Raw genomic sequence first — 22,996 nt, 5'->3', positions numbered from 1 at the left:
ATAGACAACTATCTGCTGCAGAGAAGATTTATGACAAATTCCTTTAAAACCAATATATTTACTGTCAGTATTGGATTTTAATAGGCTCGTGAAATCTTGTGTACAAACCCCCACTGAAAAGATCAGAAATAGTTCTGATACTTTGTGTCTCACTGAAGTGTCTCCTCTTGTGTCTTTATTCAGCTGTTTTTGGTCGCTGTCAACTAGAACTTAAAGAGTTTCTGAAGATGAAGTTCCAATGTCTGAATGAAGGCACTCCTAAAGCTGGAAAAAAAACCTTTCTGGATCAGATCTACACAGAGCTCTACATCACAGAGGGAAGAAGTAAAGAGGTCAATGATGAACATGAGATCAGACAGATTGAAAGAGCATCCAAGAAAACCAGTGGACCAGGAACAACAATCAGACGAGAAGACATCTTTGAACGCCCACCTGGAAGAAAGGATCCAATCAGAACAGTGATGACAATGGGCGTGGCTGGCATTGGGAAAACAGTCTTAACACAGAAGTTCATTCTGGACTGGGCTGAAGACAAAACCAACCAGGACATCCAGTTCATATTTCCATTCACCTTCAGACAGCTCAATGCACTGAAAGCAGAAAAGTTCAGCTTGGTGGAACTTGTTCATCACTTCTTCACCAAGACCAAAGAAATCTGCAGCTTTGAACAGTTCAAAGTTGTCTTCATCCTTGATGGTCTGGATGAGAGTCGACTTCCTCTGAACTTCCACAACAATATGCCTGTGAGAGATGTCACAAAGTCCACCTCAGTAGATGTTCTGCTGACAAACCTCATCAGTGGTGATCTGCTTCCCTCTGCTCTCCTGTGGATAACCACGAGACCTGCAGCAGCCGGTAAGATCCGAAGGCAGTTCATTGATCTGGAGACAGAGATCAGAGGGTTCACTGACCCACAGAAGGAGGAGTACTTCAGGAAGAGATTTGATAAAGATGAGGAGAAGGCCTGCAGGATCATCTCCCACATCAAGACATCACGAAGCCTCTTCATCATGTGCCACATCCCAGTCTTCTGCTGGATCACTGCTAATGTTCTGGAGTATGAGTTAAAGATCAGAGACCAAGGAGAGCTGCCAAAGACCCTGACTGAGATGTACATCCGCTTCCTGGAGACTCAGATCAAACAGAGAAAGATCAAGTATGAAGGAGGACCTGAGCTAAAAAGACTCTGGACTCCAGAGAACATAGAGAATGTTCTGCCTCTTGGAAAACTGGCTTTTGAGCAGCTTCTGAAAGGAAACCTGATCTTCTATGAATCAGACCTGAAAGAGTGTGGCATTGATGTCCAGGATGCTCCACTCTATTTAGGGTTCTTCACTGAGATCTTTACAGAGGAGAAAGGGATGGACGGCGACTCTGTCTATTCCTTTGTTCATCTGAGCATTCAGGAGTTTCTGGCTGCAGTCTACATGTTCCACTGCTTCACCAGCAGGAAGACACAGGTGGTGGAGAACTTCATGGGAGAAGACCAGAATTACTCATCTCTGGATGAGTTCCTGTGGAGAATCATGGAGAAATCCCTCTTCAGTGAAAATGGCCACCTGGACCTGTTTGCTCGCTTCCTTCATGGCCTCTCTGTGGAGTCCAACCAGAGACTCTTAGGAGGCCTGCTGGGTCAGACAGAGAACAGTCCAGGAACCATCCAGAGAGTCATCACCAACCTGAAGGAGATGAACACTGGTAGAATCTCTCCTGACAGAAGCATCAACATCTTCCACTGTCTGATGGAGATGAAGGACCTCTCAGTTTTTCAGGAGATCCAACAGTTCCTGAAATCAAAGAAGAAGCTCTCAGAGATCCAGTGCTCAGCTCTGGCCTACATGCTGCAGATGTCAGAGGAGGTTCTGGATGAGTTGGACCTGGAGAAGTACAACACATCAGCAGAAGGACGACGGAGACTGGTTCCAGCTGTGAGGAACTGCAGAAAGGCTCGGTGAGTCCAGATGTCTTCATTGACTGATGCTGACTCAGCATTATTGCCGTCCGGTTTATTCTTCATTATTCAGTCGGTTCTGGACGTTTTTGGACCTTTAACTACTTCCTTTATACTTTGGACTATTTCAACCATCAGATTTCTAAATCTTCAGCTCATTCAGGTCAGCTCTGCTGCAGCTTTTGGTATTTAGAGATTTTGATCTTTTAGAAAGATTCAATCATCCAGAGACACATATTAAACTTTAAACAGCTCTTCACTCATTGGGCTGTTACCCATAATTCACCTTTTTAGAAAATCACTCTTTAGGTCTGGGCTATTGAACTGATGGTCTGTGGGCCACTTCTGGTCCGCTGGTGATGGTAATTTGGCCGTAAATGACTTCTTTGTAAAAACTAAATAAATCAGAGAAGATCAGAAACATTGTGTGAAAAACAGCCCAGATGAGCGGCATGGTTGATCAGCCTTGGTTTGTCTGCTGTTCAGTTCCTAACCTCTAAGTAATAGGTTAGCTTTCATTGTTCTCTGAAACAGTCCACAGCTATGTTTGTCTGCCAGTGTCTACGACTGTCACTGACATCTTCAACCCTTGGAGTAAGCCCCCCCCCCCCCACTGTGTAAAGCCACATAGGTGAGCCCACAAGAAGAGACATGTGGCTTTATTTGCACTTCAACCATTGGTTAACAAACAGTTGTCTGAAGGCAGGCAGGTTTCTAAAGCTGACTGCAGAACAGAGGATGTCACTAAACAGAACAGAACCAGAACTCATGGTGCAGAACTGTCTCTGTCTAAATCCGCCTCTCCAGCACCCCTACACCAAGAAACAGGAAAGGAACAACAGCTTCATTTTTAGTTTTTATTTAACCAGGAAAAAGACCATTGAGATCAAGAACAATGGAGAACAAATGAACAGTGTCCTGCCTTTTGTTAAAAGACAGCAATAAATTCATGGTGGGAAAAAATGACATAAATAAGATAAAAAAACTAGTTCATAGTTTAAAATGAGTCCAAGTAAATCCATGCTAACAATAGTTAAAAAGGTTTGGGTGTGATATTTAATCAGAGTGAGACCTCCCATCTTGGTCAGATCTCTGAATAAAGGTTCCTCAGAGAAGTGAAGGACATCAAGCCTTGTGTGGAGAACTTTTTTCATCTTGGTGGCGGTCTAGCTTCACATAGTCTCCTGTTGTGAGGACAGCAGCAACAGTCCATGACAAGCCAAGCCTAACAACACCACAGTGTCTCTCAGGAGCCCTTTGGCTTGTTCCACTATGTTATGGAGCTGGAACAGAGCTAGAAGAGAAAGATTTCAGCTAACTAGATCCACTATCATCACACCTCTCAACTTTTAGGGAAAGTTAAGAGTGACATAATGTTCATTTTTTGGGCTGGGGGAGCGGTGGAGAATGGATCCAGTCAACTGCATCTCATTTTTAACTGACTAGACATGATGTTTTCCTTTGGTTAAAAAGTGAAAGAGGAGTGTCAACACCTTACTGTCCAGTTAGTGGGTTAAACAGAAAAACACCAAACTGTTCTCCTGGGATTGTTACAACATACCAAGACTGCCTGATATGAGCAGAATCACGTCTGTTTAATCTCTATTCACAACATTTACGCTCAATATTGCACCTTCTCAACAAGTAAACGGCTCTGTGGTCCATTCCAGATTTCTGAGGAAAATCCAGTTTGCTCTGATTTTGGCTCATCTCCAGAAATTCTGTCTGCTGCAACCAAAACTCCACATTCCTGAGTCCATTCAGCTGCTGTTTTATTGTAAAATAGATTTTGTTACTAGATAGACCCGCATGAATGGATCAAATGAAACAGACCCCACATGTACAAATAATCACTGAATAAAGTTATAAAGTAGTTGTTAGTTTTTGCTGGTATTATTACACTTTTTTAATCAGAATCAGAAATACTTTAATAATCCCAGAGGGAAATTATTTCAGAATGGAGAACTGCTTTTTATTTTATTATAGAGTCCCACTAATGCAGAGTGCCTCAAGGCTCCATTCTTGGCCTCTTCCTCTTCTCTCTTTACCCCGTCCCTTTGGGGTCAGTTATGAGAAACCAGTGTTTAGCTTTTTTAGCCAGAAGACAGACTTTATGACACTAAAAAGAAAAATAGTTGTTCTATATATAAACTTCTCAGTAGTTTATGTTGTTTGGGTGCATTGATGTCTCTAACATCAGTGTTGACCTTAAAGTCAGAATCTGACACTGACTGCTACAGACCTGAGTGTAAGACTAGGGAATAATCTTAACTTTGATGCTCAGTTAAAATCTTTGGTCTAGTCCAGCTTTTTCAAACTAAAACAGCTGACTAAAGATTTTAATCTCTGCTTTAATTACAACTTGCTTAGATCCCTACACTGCACTTTACTCTGGGTTAATAAAACTCTAGAGGCTTGACTGCAGCTGGTCTAAAATGCTGCTGCTCTTCTTTTAGCTGCTACCAGAAAATGAGACATTTCTCCAGTTTCCAGCTCTCCAGCAGGGCCGAAAACAATTTGTGGTGGCAGCAGCAGCTACTAGAGGCACTTCTGCTGCCACCTTCACTGGCATGTGTCTGCCACCAGGGAGCAGCGCCAGCTGCCAGGGCTGCTGCTGTTTCTGGGCTAACAGTTTGTTATGGATGCCTGTTAGTCTATAAATACTTCCACTTAATCATGTTTTATTATTTCCAATAAAAGCTTGAGTGTCCTCTAATAATCTTAAAGGAGTAATCCTACAGGAAATATAGCACTTTTTATACCTTTTAACCCCAGATTTCATGACTATAGGTGCAGCTTTTGAAGCTCTGCGTCTCACTGGTTCTTAAGTGACTGTAGGAAAAAACACTAATTGGTAACGTCTGGCACCAGCATAATTTATACTTAATGATAGCGGTGAGGAATCAATGAGGTGGGAGGATTTTCCCTGCATTCGTGCGCTGCGTGTCATAAATAAACAGTGAGGAAAAATGCATCAATAAAGAGTGTAAAGGGCTCCTTTAGAGGGAAGAGGAGGAATGAGGGTCTGAGCTGAAGCCCCTTTAGTTACAAGTCCCTTAATGATCCTTAAATGTGGGCACCTAAATTACAGTCCTGCTCACCATTATTGGCACCCCTTCATGTTTTGCATAGCTGACTGAATATATTCAGAAATAAATGGAAATGTTCAAATCTTATATCAACAGGATCTTTCAATTTGAGGTCCAAAGTAATTTAAGACAGACAGTTGCCATTTCAACACAAATATTTTAATTCCAAAGGACAAAACAGAAAACCAGCATGTGCACTAATATTGACACCCCTCCCTAATATTTGGTTGCACAGCCTTTGGCAGCAATGACAGCCTCCAAACGTTTCTTATATTCATCTATAAGCTTCTTGGACTTCTCGGGTGGCCTTTTATCCCACTCTTCTTTTGCCATCTGCTCAAGCTCTTGTACATTTGCAGGGTTCCTTTCTCCAATGGCAGATTTCAGCTCTATCCAAAGATTTTCAATAGGATTGAGATTAGGACTCATTGCTGGCCATTTTAAAATAGTCATTTTTTTCCCTTTCAACCATGCCTGTGTGCTTTTGGAGGTGTGCTTTGGGTCATTATCTTGCTGGAAGACTCAGGATCTTCGCCTCAAACCAAGTTTTCTTACACTGGGCAAAACATTTTGCTGTAGAATTTCTTGAAAATCTTCTGATTTCATGATGCCTGTGATACGGTCAAGGCCTCCAATACCAGATGCCGCAAAGCAGCCCCACAGCATTATGGATCCTCCACCATGCTTGATTGTTGGTATGGTGTTCTTTTTTTTAAAGGCTTCATTGCGCCGTCTGTAAAAATACCGTTTGTGTGAATTACCGAAAAGCTCCACTTTTGTTTCATCTGTCCATAGAATGTCGTCCCAGAAGGCTCGAGGTTTGTCCAGGTTCTGTTTTGCGAAGATCAGTCGTTCTTTTTTATGTCTTTTCTTTAGCAATGGGGTCTTCCTTGGCCTCCGCCCATTAAGCCCCACTTTGTTTAGTGTGCGTCATATGGTACTTGCTGAAACAATCACACCAGACTGCTCCAAGTTGGTATTTAGATGTTTGATGTGGTGTTTTTTCCACCATTCGCACCAACCGTCAAAGACTTCTGTCATCAATTTTTCTTTTCCCCCCACGTCTAGGGAGGTTCTTGACAGTTCCATGCCTGGAAAACTTTTTAATAACATGACACACCGTTGAAACAGGGATACCAAGGTCTTTGGAGATGGCTTTATACCCTTTGGAGTTTTTGTACTTACAAATAATAACATTTCTGGTGTCCTTAGACAGCTCCTTTGTCTTTACAATTGTCACATGTGAAGATCGACTAACAGGTGGCTTTTAATGCACCAACATGATCATTTATTGGTTAATTCATGTCACATGTGTGGAGGCAGTTCATCACAAGTGATCTTTATTTGTGATTTGCAACAGGTGAGCCGAATTTGGTTTTGGTACTGATTTGCAGCAAAGGGTGCCAATACCATTGACATGGTAAACATTATATTTTTCTTTGATTTCCTCACAATGATTATCTATTTAAATGTTTTTTTTATCATTTGCTGTTTTGCATCAAGCATAAGCTATCAGGAGTAAAATGTTATTTTACTTGATGAATTTCCTTCAGGAAATATTCCATTATATGTACTTAAACTACAGGGGTGCCAATAATGGTGAGCAGGACTGTACATGTAAGGTAATTATGTGCACCTGAATTCAAGCATAAGGTGACGCATCAACCCCCCCCCCCAGACTAAGTGGTGTTAACTAAGCTCTGAAAGCGTTCCATTTAGAGCGTATTTGATCCTGTCTACAGACACCAGGCTACAGACTTCAGCTGAGATGCTTTAGCTGCTGTCTAAGAGCTACTTGATGTAATCATGTTCAACATCAGACTGATTGACAGAAGGTTGGAACTCAGAAACTAATAACTGACTACCGAGTTACTAATTAAAAGGAAACAGTGATTTTATCAAGTTGCAGCAAACAGAAACAGAGCAAAAGTAAAGCCACCCTCAGCAGCATCAGCAGCAGCATCAGCAGCAGCATCAGCAGCAGCAGCAGCAGCAGCAGAGTAGCAGCAGCAGAAGCCGCAGCAGCAGCAGGAGGAGTAGCAGCAGCAGCAGCAGCAGAAGCAGAAGCAGGAGTAGCAGCAGCAGCAGCAGCAGGTGTAGCAGCAGGAGTAGCATCATCAGCAGCAGGAGTAGCAGCAGCAGCAGCAGAAGCAGGAGTAGCATCAGCAGGAGTAGCATCAGCAGCAGCAGCAGGAGTAGCAGCAGCAGCGGGAGTAGCAGCAGCAGCAGCAGCGGCAGCAGCAGCAGCAGGAGTAGCAGCAGCAGGAGCATCAGCAGCAGGAGTAGCAGCAGCAGTAGGAGTAGCAGCAGCAGGAGCAGCAGGAGCAGCAGCAGCAGGAGCATCAGCAGCAGTAGGAGTAGCAGCCTGTTGCTCTCCCAGCTCTGCTCTGATCTCAGCAGCACCTTTCACATTGCTATAGCAGACTGCAGCTTTGGGCCCTGAACACATAGCACACATAAGCCAAACACTGATGCTCACCCACACACAGAACATCAGCCATGGCCTTGTGAAAGAGGGCAAAGTGGAGCCTGGTAGCAGGTGGAGCTTACCTGAAGCTGAGCCGGCCTTCTCCTTTGCCTCCATCTGCAGGTGTGAGTGGCTTTAATGCTCAGAGTGGCTCAGAGCTGATAGGTCTGGCTTTAAAACACAAGAGGCCTTTGCTCCACAATGTTCTCATCCAGCACTACTGACTAGATAAAGCCGCTATTCACTTACTTTATGGGATCTAACATGTCACATATAAAATACATAATAATGAATAAATTATGAAGGGAGTATAAATCTGAAAACATTGTCCACTAATCTACCATTTTAGTGTGTGGTGGCACAAGTGAGTCAAGAGTCAAGACATCTATCAATTTTAATATAATTATCCAGATATGATGATAATTATTATACTCAATGTTCATCATAGAACAATAAAATAAACCAACTGTTTTTGAACTTGATTATTATTGCACATTAACAAGCTGCAACCAGCTATAAATGGTTGTAACAAAATCTTCTCTTGCAGCAATATATCAAGCTAAAACAGACTTTGTAGTAAATGAAATAGGGCTCCCTCCACTGCAGACAGCAGCAGGTAGAATGTACTTCAGCTATTATACCACTGAAGAAGTAAAGTGCTAAACTAAGTCAGCCACTGGTAAACTCCTGCAGCAGAGAGCATGCTCTGAAGAAAAGCTGCTTTATTGATGCAGTTGTAGTAACACACTGTGTTCTATTGGAAGTAACTTAACGCCGTTATCTGTTACATTAAGTCATGACTCTCTTTACTAAATGAAAACTGGAGCCTCCTGTTTTCTTTTTGATACATTACCAGTAATTTTACCCAGTTTGGTCACTTCCAGTGAAAGGAAGAGGCTTCACTTGTATGTATAGTTAGAGATGATTTGGAAGCGAGATGAAGCCAAAACAACCATAGTGTATTATCACTAGACTCACATATGTCTAGAGATAATCTGGTGATAATTTACATAGAGGAGACGGCCAAATGCTACCATGGACATCCAGATAGATTTAGTCAGTTCTGTTGTTTTACTCTATATGATCTTTCTTCATCTTTGTGGTTAAATGAAGCTTTTAACCAAAGCAGAGACACAGCAGCTCTGCAGTAGAACCAAGACCTGAAGAGACTGAAGAGATTCTCTGTGTGGGTCAAACAGGACATTGATGTGAAGAGCAGATGTTCATCTGATGATGACATCACTGTTTAGTCGTCATCTTTTAGTCTGTCTATCAGTCTTTATTAGTCTGATTTAACTACAACTGATCTGATTCTTTCTCTCATCACAGACTAGTGGGCTGTAGGCTCTCAGTGACTGAATGTGATGCTGTGGCCTCTGCTCTGAAGTCCAACCCCTCCCTGACTGACCTGGAAATAGAGGAGATCAGTGATGGAGGGGAAACCATTGGAGACTCTGAGATGAAGCGTCTCTGTGAGATCCTGGAGACTCCATTCTGTAAAGTAAAGAAGCTGAGGTTGGTTTTATCTTCACTGCTACTTTAAAACTTATTTTAATTAATAATTTAGTTCTGACGTTTTTTCTTTACAGACAACCTGCTGTCCAAATGTTTTGCCTTGTCAATTATTTATTTTCTTCTTTGATATTTTCAGTATTGAACATTTAACACTTAAAATGCTTTGGACTGAAGAACAAAAATGAGGAAAATAAGTCAAATGATGTGAATTATTGATGGAGATGTTTTAATTTGATTTGGGAAAGATTTAGATTACAAGATCAGATTATTTAGCTTTATTTTTCATTTCTTTGTCACATCTTTACATGAAACATTAATTTTTGTTCCTCCAGAGTAGTGCCAGGATGACATTCATACACATAAACAGTAAAATAACAATAATAAAACAGCATTATCTAAAAAATGAATGTCTGAGAAGAACAAAGAGAGAAAATGTAAACTAAATCAAAGCGACGGCACCAGCAGGTTGCATGTTCTCCCTGTGCATGCGTGGGTTCTCTCTGGGTACTCCGGCTTCCTCCCACAGTCCTAAAACATGACTGTTAGCTTAACTGACCTCTCTAAATTCTCCTTAGGTGTGAGTGTGTGTGTGAATGGTTGGTTGTCCCGTCTGTCTCTGTGTTGTCCTGTGATAGGCTGCTTACCTGTCCAGGTGAAGCCCGCCTCTCAGCCACTGACAGCTGCAGATAGACACCAGCAGCCCTCAGGACCCCAGCAGGGATAATCCTGGTGGAAAATGGTTGGATGGACGGCACCAGCAGGTTCCAGCAGCTCAGCTTTGTCCTGAAGCTGCTGTTCTGTTGGTGCGGCTCAGAGAGGAACCGTCCTCTTCAGTCTGACAGCTCAATCAGACAGAACCAGAACCAGGAGCCAGCAGTGTGGCTATTAAAACTACAGCACAATATTGAAAAGTAAAAAGCTCTACTGCAGCAGACGCTCTCTGGACTCAGCGCTACCGTTCAGCAACAAGCCAACAAGTTTGAGCACCAAGAAGGAAAGCAAAGAAAAACTGAAGAATCATCATTTCTATTAGTCTGCAGACCATTTCTGCCTGGCAGACCATGATCCAGAGGAACATCTGGCTCCAGCTGTTCTCCTCCACCCTCCTCCTCCCAGGATGTGAAAAAGGAGGTGCTGGGAGCCCCATCAGCCCGGATGCTCTGTTGGCTCCTCACTTTAAATCGGCGCTGGAGAAGATCCAGAAGAACGCCGAGGAGTCAGAGACGCTTCAGGACCTGGTGAGGCCTCGCTCCGGGCCGACGTCCCTCGCTGGTCTGCCGGCTGCTTGGAGCACCGTGGCCAGGAGTTCAGGCGCTCCACACCTCCTGGACCCTCCCTCTGCTCCTCCATCAGCCTCCTCCTCCTCTTCCTCTACTCCTCCATCAGCCTCCTCCTCCTCTTCCTCTACTCCTCCATCAGCCTCCTCCCTCTGCTCCTCCATCAGCCTCCTCCTCCTCTTCCTCTACTCCTCCCTCAGCCTCCTCCCTCTGCTCCTCTATCAGCCTCCTCCTCCTTCAGCCTCCTCCTCCATCAGCCTCCTCCATCAGCCTCCTCAGTGTCACCCACAGTGTCTGCTGTGGTTCTCCCTGAGCCTGAAGGAGGATCCTCCTCTAGGAGTGGACACCTTTGCTCACCTGTGGCCACAGACGCTCCTCTACTCCTTCCCTCTGGTCCCGCTGATACCGGCTCCTAGACCTGGTTGGTGAACAGCTTCTGGTAATTCTCAGAGCCCCCCAGCTAACAGCTGCTCCGTGGTTCCCCAACCTGCAGCAGCTGCTGTCAGGCCGCCTGTGGCAGCTGCTCCTCATCCAGGCAGGCGGAGGAGCAGCTGCTGTCAGGCCGCCTGTGGCAGCTGCTCCTCATCCAGGCAGGAGGAGCCATCAGGAGCTACCCAGAAACAGGCCAGCGTCTCTGGGCCTGACTGCTGAACGGGAGCTTAGAGAGGCTGGGCCTTCTGCAGGAAGTCATGTGAACCATTCAGGGCACCTCCAGAAATGTTTCCTTGGGGGGGGGGGGGGGGGGGGGCACCTGGAAATGTCCTGGCCCCCCCACTGGTGGCCACTGGCACCATCCATTCAGAGCGGACGGCTGGCTCTACAACAGCAATATGTGTAGGAATGGAAGCTTTAGAGCGCTGGTGTCTGGAATATTAACGTTTCTCCAGCAGCTCATGGACAGAAATGTATCCCTCAGCACATTAAGACTTATGCTGCAGCTATTTGCTCTGGTCATGAGGGTGAGAGAACAGTCTGTAACCCTCCTCTGATAAAGCGCTTCCTGAGAGGTGTAGCAGACACAGACCTGTGTCACGTCCTCTGCTTCCTCAGTGGGATTTAGCGCTGGTCCTGGTCTCTGGTTAAAGTTCCGTTGGAGTCCTTAGATCAGGCTCCAGGGAAACTCTTGTCCTTCAAAGCAGCTCTGCTGTTAGCTGTGACGTCTGCAAAGAGAGTGAGCCATCTGTCCCCCCTCTTTGCTGCTCCTTCCTGTCTCAGCATTCAGGGGGACGGCAGCTCAGCTCTGCTGCGTCCTAATCCTGCTTTCACAGCCAAGAGCATCTTTCAGGTGGAGGGTGATAACTCTGAATGGCTTCTATCCTCCTCCTCACAGCTCTGAGGAGGAAGCCACGCTCCGAGCTGTTGGTGCATCACAGAGACGACTCTGCAGGACAGCCTTTGTCTGCACAGCGCCTCTCACACTGGCTGTGTGAGGCTATTTCTCAGCCTGATGTTTCCTCTGGGTTGGAGCCTCCAGAGGAGCTCAGAGCTCACTCCACCAGAGGGATCTCCTCCTCCTCCTCAGCTGCATGGAGGAAGGACAGTGGAGGACATCTGCACAGCAGCTTCCTGGTCATCTCCGTGCTCATTTATCAGGTTTTACCTGCAGGATGTCTCAGCTTTCTCCATGACTCCTTCTGTTCTCAGAGTTCTGGCAGAATGATCATTACGCTCACCTGGACAGACTCTGCTCTGTTCTAATCATGGTTACAGTTTGTAACCTTCGTCCTCACTGTTCAGACCCCATCCATGGAGACAGGAATGATCCTAGTGAGGATCCCGATGATGGAATGTTTTCATCATCTTTCTCTGGTCACCCTCAGCTTCCAGCGTCTCTTGTAACGAGCATGGTCTTCACAGGAGATCCTCAGTGCTGTGCTTTCTTTTTTCAGAAGCTTAACTGTAGCTTTAAGCTCTGTTATGGCTTCCTTATTCACATCAATTGCCACAGTGTTAGCTTTGATACGTTTTTCAATACTTTCAGTCTGATTATCCATCTTTGTGTTAAGCTCTCCTATCGCAGGAATAATAGCGTTCGCTGTGTCCTCCTCACATTACGTCTCCTGTAGCTTCATTTTCTTTTTGTTCTTAATGGGTGTATGATCCCGGTTTACCTTCTGTTCTTTACAAGAAGGATCAGTAGCAGCCCCGACCAACTCCATTTCTTCAATAATATCTTCGTGGCAAGCCTCTTGGAGAGCCGACCGGCTGTAGTCGTGGTCAGACTTACTTACCTCCGTATACAAATTCACAGACGGTGAAAAAAGACCTGGATAGCTGAAATGGTTTCAAAAAGATGTTAAACTAGGGACAAAAAACCCAAAGGTGCTTCAAAACTGAGGCTAAAGCACAAAAATAGGGTTAAATCTTGGCTAAACACTGATTGTACTAGAGCCTGCAAAAACACCACCTCTCACTCTGCCATCTTGGACCTCTATGGACCGAGGAGCTTAGAGAGTATCGTTACCCAACCGGACAACCACAGATTGACCCAGAATGCACTCTGAGGACCTCTGGGGACGAGGACGAGGAGTTTGTGATGGGTGTGGACCCCACAGGTGGCCTAGTAGTGGAGTGGGAGCCGTGACTGTGGGAGGCGAGTTTTTTCCACTGGAGAGGAGGACTAAAGGGAGCAGAGCGTTTCTGTTAACATTATTATTCATCTGGACCAAGGTTCCTTTTTAGTTTATTATTTCCTCTTTGAGAGAAGCCACCACTGAGTTTGGTCTCCATGTTCACATAGAAACAGGCCTGCAGCGTAGGCTTAACTTGGCTTTTACCGCCTTTAGCTTTAATGAATAAGGATTTAAGCAAACATTATTGAACTGGGATCTCAGATTGACACCCTGAGGGTTTTTATTTTGCTGTTGTATGCAGAGAAGTGCTTGTTGTCTTTATTTAAAGGTCCTAAAGTACATTATTTTATTCACCTTTTTATTTTCCTATATAAAGGGGGGGGGGGTGTTAACACTTTATAACTTGTGTCAAATGGTGATTTAGTCTGTGCCTCATTATTCCAGTGTTTAGTGCAAAAAGCTAAATAATAGAGAATAATCTTTCCTAAATAATACTTTAAGTAACCATTGAATATATGATACAACCCAGAGCCACTCATTAATGTGTATTAAAGGGCTACATCATATTTAGTGACATTTATTTATGGGTGGGGGGTGGTGGCCTGGTGGATAGAGCAGGATGCTTGTGTCCTGGGAAGGCTGCAGGTTTGCTGGTTCAAATCCCACAGGCTCCTGCCCTGGGTCCCTGAGCAAGACCCTTAGAGCCAGAATGCTCCGGGGCGCCACCCAGTGGCAGCCCACTGCTCCCTGAGGGACGGGTTAAATGCAGAGGACACATTTCATTGGTTTCCAAAGATGTGGTGAAAAATGAAGATGATTATTATATAGTCCAAAGCTCTGAGCTGCCCTCAGGTCTTCAGGAAGGCTGATCCACAGCTCAGGGCTGCAGGTGGAGAAAGTCTCCTCATGGTAGGTTCTAATTCTCACAATGAGCCACCAGACACACAGAGACCCACTGAGAACAACTGAGCCAGGATGATGGAGAACATGTGAGCCCAGCAGCAGAACATGGGACCAATGTTTAGTGATCAGTGACTGAAGGAGCAGAACTTTAACCAGACGCCATGTTTCCTTAGAGAAAAGCCTCCATGCAGGCTGCTGCTTTAGCTTGAAGATGAATCCAGAACAATGTGAGCTGAAACTCTGTTAAATGATCCATGTTTAGAACATTGTGGCTCTGAGAACCACTGTTCTAGCAGTACCCTGAGCCAGACTAGAAGACAGCAGCATTTTAAACAGACGCCAGAGCCATCACACTTAAATATCCAGCAGCAGCAAGTGATCATGGATGGATTTATGTTCAAGGAGAGTTTATTGTTGGCTGCTAATCTCCAACCTCAAGTGCCCCCCCCCCAACCCTAAGCCCAGAACATCTTCATCATCAGCCGCCACTGCTGAGAACCACACCTTGATCTGGACCTTCACACGTCATGACAACATGTTCTGGTTCTGCTGGCTTTAACTCTTTAAATCAGTTCTACTGGATCACATATCAGACATCAGTTCATCATGTTTCTGGCACTTTTACATTCAGGGACATTCATTTTCTACATTTGATCATTTATTTGTTCATGTTTCAGTTTCAACCTGCATCCTGGTGGCTTCAGCTCACATCTTTCATTCTTTATTCAGATTGGAGAAATGTAGTTTGTCAGAGATCAGCTGTGAACATCTGGGTTCTGTCCTGAAGTCCAACCCGTCCCATCTGACAGAACTGGACCTGAGAGGAAACGATCTGAAAGATGGTGGAGTGAAGGAGCTCTGTGGTTTCCTCCAGACTCCCCTCTGCAAACTACAGAAACTGACGTAAGGCTCCATGTTTTAGTTCTGATATCTGTGATGTGAAAGTTGTGTTGACACTAAACTGCAGACATCTTGCTGATATTCTACTGATCCACACTGAAGATCTTCATGGTAAAGTCTGCTTTCTTCTTCACTGCTTTGCTCCACTTAAACTTTCTTTCTTTTTCTAACTTCCTGTCAGCATTTATTCAATAATCAGCAGAAAACATGAAACAATGAGCTGAATTTCAGTTTAGAGTTGCAGCTTTTATCCAGAACTGAGGCAGAGGAAGAGAGAAGAAATAAAATGCTGATGTTTCATTTATTTGAAGGTTTTTAATCTCTTTAAACCTTCATCAGGTCAGTTTTTCTCCATTTTCTCCAGGATGATGTTAAAATAATTGAATAAGTGGATGTAATTGAGCTGAAAAGCAAAGTTCAGATCTTGTATTGTAATAAATTTTTGCTGAGTTTGTTCCTGGACTTGGAGCCAGTTTTTAATGTTGTCTCTCTGTGTAACTGAGTCTGAGCCCTGATCTCAGGTCAGAAGCGGACAGCATTGGGACCCCCAGTGTGTAGAAATGCCCCTCATGTGAAGCGGCTCAGAGGGGATTCAAGCCAGTTTAGAAAAGTGAATTTCAGCTCCTGGAATCTGTGTGACAGGAACAAATCTATAATTCCTGATTGATGCTTCAGCACCTTTAGAAGCTCTGCAAGGATTTTACTGACTAAAACACTCAGACACAACATGTCACAGTAGCAGGTTCTGCTTCTGAGAGCTTCAGCTCCTAAAGTCAGTTTAAATGAAATATTCTCCATCACATCATGTTTTTATGGCTGTGGAATCATTAAAATAGTTCATTTATCTGCATTAATCTCCATTTGTTCATATTTGCTCCACAGTCGCTGCTGACTTGTTTGTTTTCTGTGAAACTTGAATAATTTGAAAAAGTGAGAAATGTTAAAGTGTTGAGAGATGGATCTTTGCTGATCATTTTTAATGATGTTAAACAAAAAGGACAGGTCCTGAATATAAAAAGTCCTAGGTGAGAATGTGAGGGGGAGAATGTTAGATAACAGGAAATATGTGTGCGGTTTTATTTCAGGTATTTCTCCTGAGTTGATGACATTAAATCTAATTTATCAGGAGGGAAAGTAGTTGAAGTCAAACGGTTAAAAGAAACAAAATTGGAGAAAGGAATGATAGTTTATCTATCATGCTAAAGTTTGAAGAGAAAACTCTAGCAGACAAAGTGTTTGTTGGATATATGAGTTCTGATATTAAACCATTTATTTCTCCACCACTGCGGTGCTTTAAATTTCAAAGATGTGGACATGTGGCGGCAGAATGCAGGGAAACAGAAGTGTGGGAGATGTGCTGGGGATGATGAGTATGGGAAATGTGAGGAAGGAGCTCCTTCGAGATGCTGTAATGGTGGAGGTGGACATAGTTCAGGTTTCAGGAGATGTCTAGCTAGTAAAAGAGCTGTGGAAGTACAGAAAGTTAAAATCACTGCTGGGATCACTGATGCAGAAGCAGCTAAAAAAGTGCCTGTTCCACCAATGATGCAGCCAAAGAAAGTGACAGGGCTAGAAGAAGGAAGTTCTGATTGTCTGAAGGCACCAAGATTAAAGATGACACTACTCATGAAGAAAGAGCATTTGGTTTATTCATGGTGGAGGTTATAAATTGCTCTGCTCAAAGGAAATTGGAGAAAATCAATAATTGTGAAGGCAGCCCAAAAGTATCTTGATTTTAAGAATGCTAGCTGGGAATCAATTAAAGAGAAACTGAATGAGACACAATCTTCTCTGCCTCAATCATGCAGTGGTGGCCCTTCTTCATGTTAGTTATATTCCAGTGGAAGGAAAGAAGTCTCATTAGTAATGGTCTAGAGTTTAAGAAATACATTTCTGGTTTAATCATTAAGCCTCATCTGATTTACATTCAGGAAACTTGGCTTAAGCCCCAATTAGATTTTATAATTACTGGATATACAACAATTAGGAATGATAGAAAGGAAAGAAAAGGTGTCGGGGGGGGGGGGGGGGGGGGGGGGGGGGGAGTGTAACTTTTGTGTAAAATGGTATAGATATAAAGTGGAATTAATAGGGCAGAATTATGAATCAACAGTTGTTAAGATCTGGAAAGGAAAAGGTTAGATTTCAGTGATTAATCTATATAATTGTAGCAGGAAGTTGACCATTGAAGATCTTAATGAAGTAAATGAAGAGCATGAGGGAAAGACTGTATGGTGTAGTGATTTCAGTTCACATCATGTTTTATGGGGCAGTCTAAATACAGATGCAGATGGATTGGTCATTGAAGAGTTTCTAGAATTACATTCACTGGTTTGTGTTAATGATGGATGTCCTACTAGGTATGATTGTAATAGGAATCCAGAAAGTGTTTTAGATTTAACATTGGTGTCACATGGAATAGCTGGAATTACATCTTGGAGGTGATGAGTGATTCTCATCTGGGTAGTGATCATTTCCCTGTTCTAATATCAGTTGGTTCTGATGTAGTTAAAGAAGAGGAAGTACTGATTCCTAGATGGAGACTAAGTAGGGCTACTTGGGAATTATTTCACTATTTAGTTAATAACCAGTGGGGTAAACTAGATGAAAACTTGTTTTCTGATGTGGAGTTATGTAACTCAAAGATTGTGTCTGTTATTGTTAATGCAGCTGAAAGTGCAATTTCTAAAACAGGAGAGGAGGAAATAAAAAGTCTATTCCATGGTGGAATGAGCAATGTAGTATTGCTATAAGGGGAAGAAATAAAGGAGATGTGATACTTTAGAGGCTTTAATTCAATATAAGAAAGCCCAATCTATAGTTAGAATGACTGTTAGAGCAGCTAAGCAGGCATGTTGGAGGCAGTATTGTAATTCTATTGGAAGAAAACCAAGTAATCTGAGGTATGGAGAGTTATTTAGAAAGTTAATGGTGTTAGAAGAACTTTTCCTTACCTGTTCTAGAATTTAACGGGAAAATAGCTGTTAGTGATAAAGAAAAAGCAGTTAGTAGCAGAAACGTTAATTAAAGTTCCTAGTTCAGAAGATTTATCTGAAGATATAACGAGTTATAAAGAGAAGATTTTAGCTGAAAACCCAGGAGTCACTAATAAGAGAATGGTTACAAATCAAGATCTAGATCTGCCTTTTACTTTGTATGAGCTGACAAAAGCTATTTATAATGTTAAACAGTCAGCTCCAGGAAAAGATGCAGTTTGTTCTATAATGCTTAAACATTTAAATGATAGATCTCTGACTGTTCTTTTAAAACTGTTTAATCTGATGTGGGAGACGGGGATTATTCCTGCAGCATGGAAACAGTCAGTTATAATTCCTGTGTTGAAGCAGGTAAAAATGCAGCAGAGCCTTCAGACTATAGGCCTATAGCTCTGACATCTCAATTAGGGAAAACTATTGAGAGAATTGTAACAGAATATCATCTTTTCTAGAAAGTAAACATTTATTCTGTCCTTCTCAAAGTGGTTTTCATAAAGGGAGAAATACGATGGATGCGGTTCTGTGCTTGGAGTCAGAAGTAAGGAAAGCTCAAACAAATAAAGAAATAGTGATAGCTGTGTTCTTTGACATAGAAAAGGTGTATGAGATGTTATGGAAAGAGGGATTATTGATTAAATTAGAAAAACTTGGCCTAAGTGGTGAGATTTCTAACTGGGTTTTAGATTTTCTGTTTGGTAGAGAAATAGAAGTTAGAGTTGGGGCTGCTTTCTCTACTAGATATATTGTTGAGAATGGTAGCCCACAAGGCAGTGTGTGTAGCCCAATTCTTTTTAATATTATGATAAATTACATTTCTGATGAGATAGATGGTAGTAGAGGGAAATCTTTATTTGCAGATGATAGGGCTCTGTGGGTGAGGGTCAGAATCTGATATGTTTGCAGAAAAAGATGCAGGAGGCCATTTTAAAAGTGGAAGGTTGGTAAATAAATGATTTAGAATGTCAGCTGCAAAGTCCCAAGTTATTAGTTTTAACAGAAGACATGAGGAAGTTAATTTAACTCTTTATAATCAGAAGCTTGAACAAGTGAATAAAGTCAGGTTTTAGGGGTCATCTTTGATGAAAAGTTACCTTGAAAACAGCAGATAGAACTAGTTCAAAATAGATGTAAAAATAAATAATTTGTTGAGATGTCTTTGTGGACAGGAATGGGAGCTTCAAGAAGTGCTGTTGGCAGTTTATCAGGCTCTCATGAGATCTTCCTTGGATTATGGCTGTATAGGATATATGCAGTGTGAGATATGCAAAAAAACCAGAGGCAGAGATAATTTCTAAAGTTTTATTAATGAATAAAAGTTTTATTAATAATGGTTAGCTAGCAGGTGCTCTTTCGGATAGCTAGTTAGATCCAGTAGGTTAGATTATTTAAAGTTGCGCCATCTACTGTCGGGACTAACCGCTTTGAGCAGAAAACATAATAATACTCTTTAAAAACAAACAAAAATTAAAGTTTACTAATGTCAAGGACAAAAGACATCTATTAATATAAATTTTGAAAAATCCATAATATTCAGGGGTTAAAGCAAAAATTAGGGGCCGGAGTGTAGGAGCCAATTATTTTTTGTTATTAAATAAAGTTGTATTTTTTGTGTATAATCTAGTGAAGGTTATTTATTTTACTTTATTATTTGATATTTATTTTGAGATTATGTGTTGGTTATTTAGTTTTCTTTGCTTCTGGTTTGTTATGAGTAATTTGGGTGGATTAAGTTTATTAATAGGCTGTCAGTGGTAGGACCAGCATGCATCTGGGTGGACGTTTGGTTTTTTACCAGCGCAAGAGAAGCAGGGAGGAAAATGTTTGTCAATTTCTGTTTGCTTGCTTGCAAAAGAGAGATAAACCACAAACTAAACGACTTTACCTGGAAAACTGATTTATTTTTTTGCCTGCGTAAATTACTCGTTTAAGGTGCATCTGTGACCCTTGTGGATTATTGGAGATGTTAAAGCTGGGCCACAGCATCACTTATTCGTTCAGCTACATACTAAAAAATGTTTAGTTTGATTTTTCTGGATTCCTGCTCATGTAGGTATAGAAGGAAATGCAGAAATAGATATATTAGCTAAACATGCCCTGAAATCTGATATTATTAACTTATGTGTTCCTTTAAGCAAAAGTGAGGGAAAATCCATTATTCAAAATAAAATCCATAAAGTTGGGCAGGAACAATGGGCTAATCATGACACTGGTAGAGATTTATATGGAATTCAAAAGACTGTGGGGGGGTAATAGTTGTATGAATGGAAGGCAGAAAGAAGAGGTAGAACTTAATGGTTCTCTTTCCAGAACAGGGGAACATGAAACAGGGACTTGTAATTACTGTAATCAGACGGAACCAGTGGAACATGTCCTGTTAGAATGTAATTAGAGGAACGTCAGCATTTAAAGTAGATACTAAATAGAGGGAAAATAGGATTTTCTGTGGTTAATCTTTTAGGAAATTAATCAAATTCTGTTAAAAATCAATTAGATATTTAAAAAACACTGGGGTATTTAATCGTATTTAAAGTGTGTATGTATGTGTGTATGCATGTGAATACACACACATACATACATATGTGACATGTGATCACTAGTACATTGAAGTATTATTACTTTCCCTCTGAGATCATTGATGACCACACTCCAGTCTGGTAGGTGGCGGTAAATGCACCTTAACTTGGTTGCCATCCGCCAATAAAAAACAAAAGAAGAAGAAGCAGAAGTGTAATATCCTACACAGAGGCAGTCTTTGAATGCATCGTGAGTCTGGCTCAGAGAGCTCAGCAGGAGAAGCCTCAGAGATTCTGGTTCTGCGGCCATAAGTCAACATCTCCATGTTAAGCTGCTTATCTTTGGACTATAAACAGTAATGTGTGCCGTGGTTTGTCCCCACGATGATCCACAGTAACTAAGTGAGCTTCAGTCTGAGGTAGAAGACGCTGAAGCTTTGTGGACTGTGTTTAGCCGCTAGCTTAGCATAGCAGCTAGCCGATGCTAACAAGCTGGCTGATGGACTCTAGGCTGCTGCTTTAGCTTGAAGATGAATCCAGAACAATGTGAGCTGAAACTCTGTTAAATGATCCATGTTTAGAACATTGTGGCTCTGAGAACCACAGTTCTAGCAGAACCCTGAGCCAGACTAGAAGACAGCAGCATTTTAAACAGACGCCAGAGCCATCAGACTTAAATATCCAGCAGCAGCAAGTGATCATGGATGGATTTATGTTCAAAAAGAGTTTATTGTTGGCTGCTAATCTCCAAGCTCTAGTGCCCCCCCAACCCTAAGCCCAGAACATCTTCATCACCAGCCGCCACTGCTGAGAACTACACCTTGATCTGGACTTTCACACATCATGATAACATGTTCTGGTTCTGCTGGCTTTAACTCTTTAAATAAGTTCTACTGGATCACATATCAGACATCAGTTCATCATGTGTCTGGGACTTTTACATTCAGGGACATTCATTTTATACATTTGATCATTTATTTGTTCATGTTTCAGTTTTAACCTGCATCCCGGTGGCTCCAGCTCACATCTTTCATTCTTTATTCAGGTTGCAGCTCTGCAGGTTGTCAGAGATCAGCTGTGAACATCTGGGTTCTGCTCTGAAGTCCAACCCGTCCCATCTGACAGAACTGGACCTGAGAGGAAACGGCCTGAAAAATGGTGTAGTGAAGGAGCTCTGTGGTTTCCTCCAGACTCCCCTCTGCAAACTACAGAAACTTAGGTCAGGCTCCATGTTTTAGTTCTGATATCTGTGATGTGAAAGTTGTGTTGACACTAAACTGCAGACATCTGGCTGATATTCTACTGATCCACACTGAGGATCTTCATGGTAAAGTCTGCTTTCTTCTTCACTGCTTTGCTCCACTTAAAGTTTCTTTCTTTTTCTAACTTCCTGTCAGCATTTATTCAATAATCAGCAGAAAACATGAAACAATGAGCTGAATTTCAGTTTAGAGTTGCAGCTTTTATCCAGAACTGAGGAAGAGGAAGAGAGAAGAAATAAAATGCTGATGTTTCATTTATTTGAAGGTTTTTAATCTCTTTAAACCTTCATCAGGTCAGTTTTTCTCCATTTTCTACAGGATGATGTTAAAATAATTGAAGAAGTGGATGTAATTGAGCTGAAAAGCAAAGTTCAGATCTTGTATTGTAATAAATCTTTGCTGAGTTTGTTCCTGGACTTGGAGCCAGTTTTTAATGTTGTCTCTCTGTGTAACTGAGTCTGAGCCCTGATCTCAGGTCAGAAGCGGACAGCATTGGGACCCCCAGTGTGTAGAAATGCCCCTCATGTGAAGCGGCTCAGAGGGGATTCAAGCCAGTTTAGAAAAGTGAATTTCAGCTCCTGGAATCTGTGTGACAGGAACTAATCTATAATCCCTGATTGATGCTTCAGCACTTTTAGAAGCTCTGCAAGGATTTTACTGACTAAAACACTCAGACACAACATGTCACAGTAGCAGGTTCTGCTTCTGGGAGCTTCAGCTCCTAAAGTCAGTTTACATGAAATATTCTCCATCACATCATGTTTTTATGGCTGTGGAATCAGTAAAATTGTTCATTTTTATGCATTAATCTCCATTTGTTCATATTTGCTCCACAGTTGCTGCCGACTTGTTTGTTTTCTGTGAAACTTGAATAATCTGGAAAAGTGAGAAATGTTAAAGTGTTGAGAGATGGAACTTTGCTGATCATTTGTAATGATGTTAAACAAAAAGGACAGGTCCTGAATATAAAAAGTCCTAGGTGAGAATGTGAGGGGAGAATGTTAGATAACAGGAAATATGTGTGCGGCGTTATTTCAGGTATTTCTCCTGAGTTGATGACATTAAATCTAATTTATCAGGAGGGAAAGTAGTTGAAGTCAAACGGTTAAAAGAAACAAAAATAGAGAAAGGAGTGAAAGTTTTTCTATCATGCTAAAGTTTGAAGAGAAAACTCTAGCAGACAAAGTGTTTGTGGGATATATGAGTTCTGATGTTAAACCATTTATTCCTCCACCACTGCGGTGCTTTAAATGTCAAAGAAGTTGACATGTGGCGGCAGAATGCAGGGAAACAGAAGTGTGGGAGATGTGCTGGGGATGATGAGTATGGGAAATGTGAGGAAGGAGCTCCTTTGAGATGCTGTAATGGTGGAGGTGGACATAGTTCAGGTTTCAGGAGATGTCTAGCTAGTAAAAGAGCTGTGGAAGTACAGAAAGTTAAAATCACTGCTGGGATCACTGATGCAGAAGCAGCTAAAAAAAGTACCTGTTCCACCAATGATGCAGCCAAAGAAAGTGACAGGGCTAGAAGAAGGAAGTTCTGATTGTCTG

At 42.2% G+C, this 22,996-nt stretch overlaps 1 protein-coding gene across 1 annotated transcript in view; it reads left to right on the top strand.

The window, feature by feature from the left end:
• The first annotated feature begins 277 nt into the window (after positions 1-277).
• Positions 278-22,996, top strand: part of LOC118560258 (protein NLRC3-like) — a 492,641-nt gene continuing 469,922 nt past the window's right edge. Inside the window, exons 1-2 of the mRNA XM_036131177.1 lie at positions 278-1,951; positions 8,837-9,022. Coding sequence (XP_035987070.1) covers positions 462-1,951; positions 8,837-9,022 — 1,676 coding nt within the window. The 5' untranslated portion in view covers positions 278-461. The remainder of the gene's footprint in view (positions 1,952-8,836; positions 9,023-22,996) is intronic.

The sequence above is a fragment of the Fundulus heteroclitus genome, unplaced genomic scaffold (genome assembly GCF_011125445.2).
Source record: "Fundulus heteroclitus isolate FHET01 unplaced genomic scaffold, MU-UCD_Fhet_4.1 scaffold_41, whole genome shotgun sequence".
NCBI lineage: Eukaryota > Metazoa > Chordata > Actinopteri > Cyprinodontiformes > Fundulidae > Fundulus > Fundulus heteroclitus.
The sequence above is the reverse complement of the archived record's forward strand: the minus strand, read 5'-3'. Positions and strand labels throughout refer to the sequence as shown.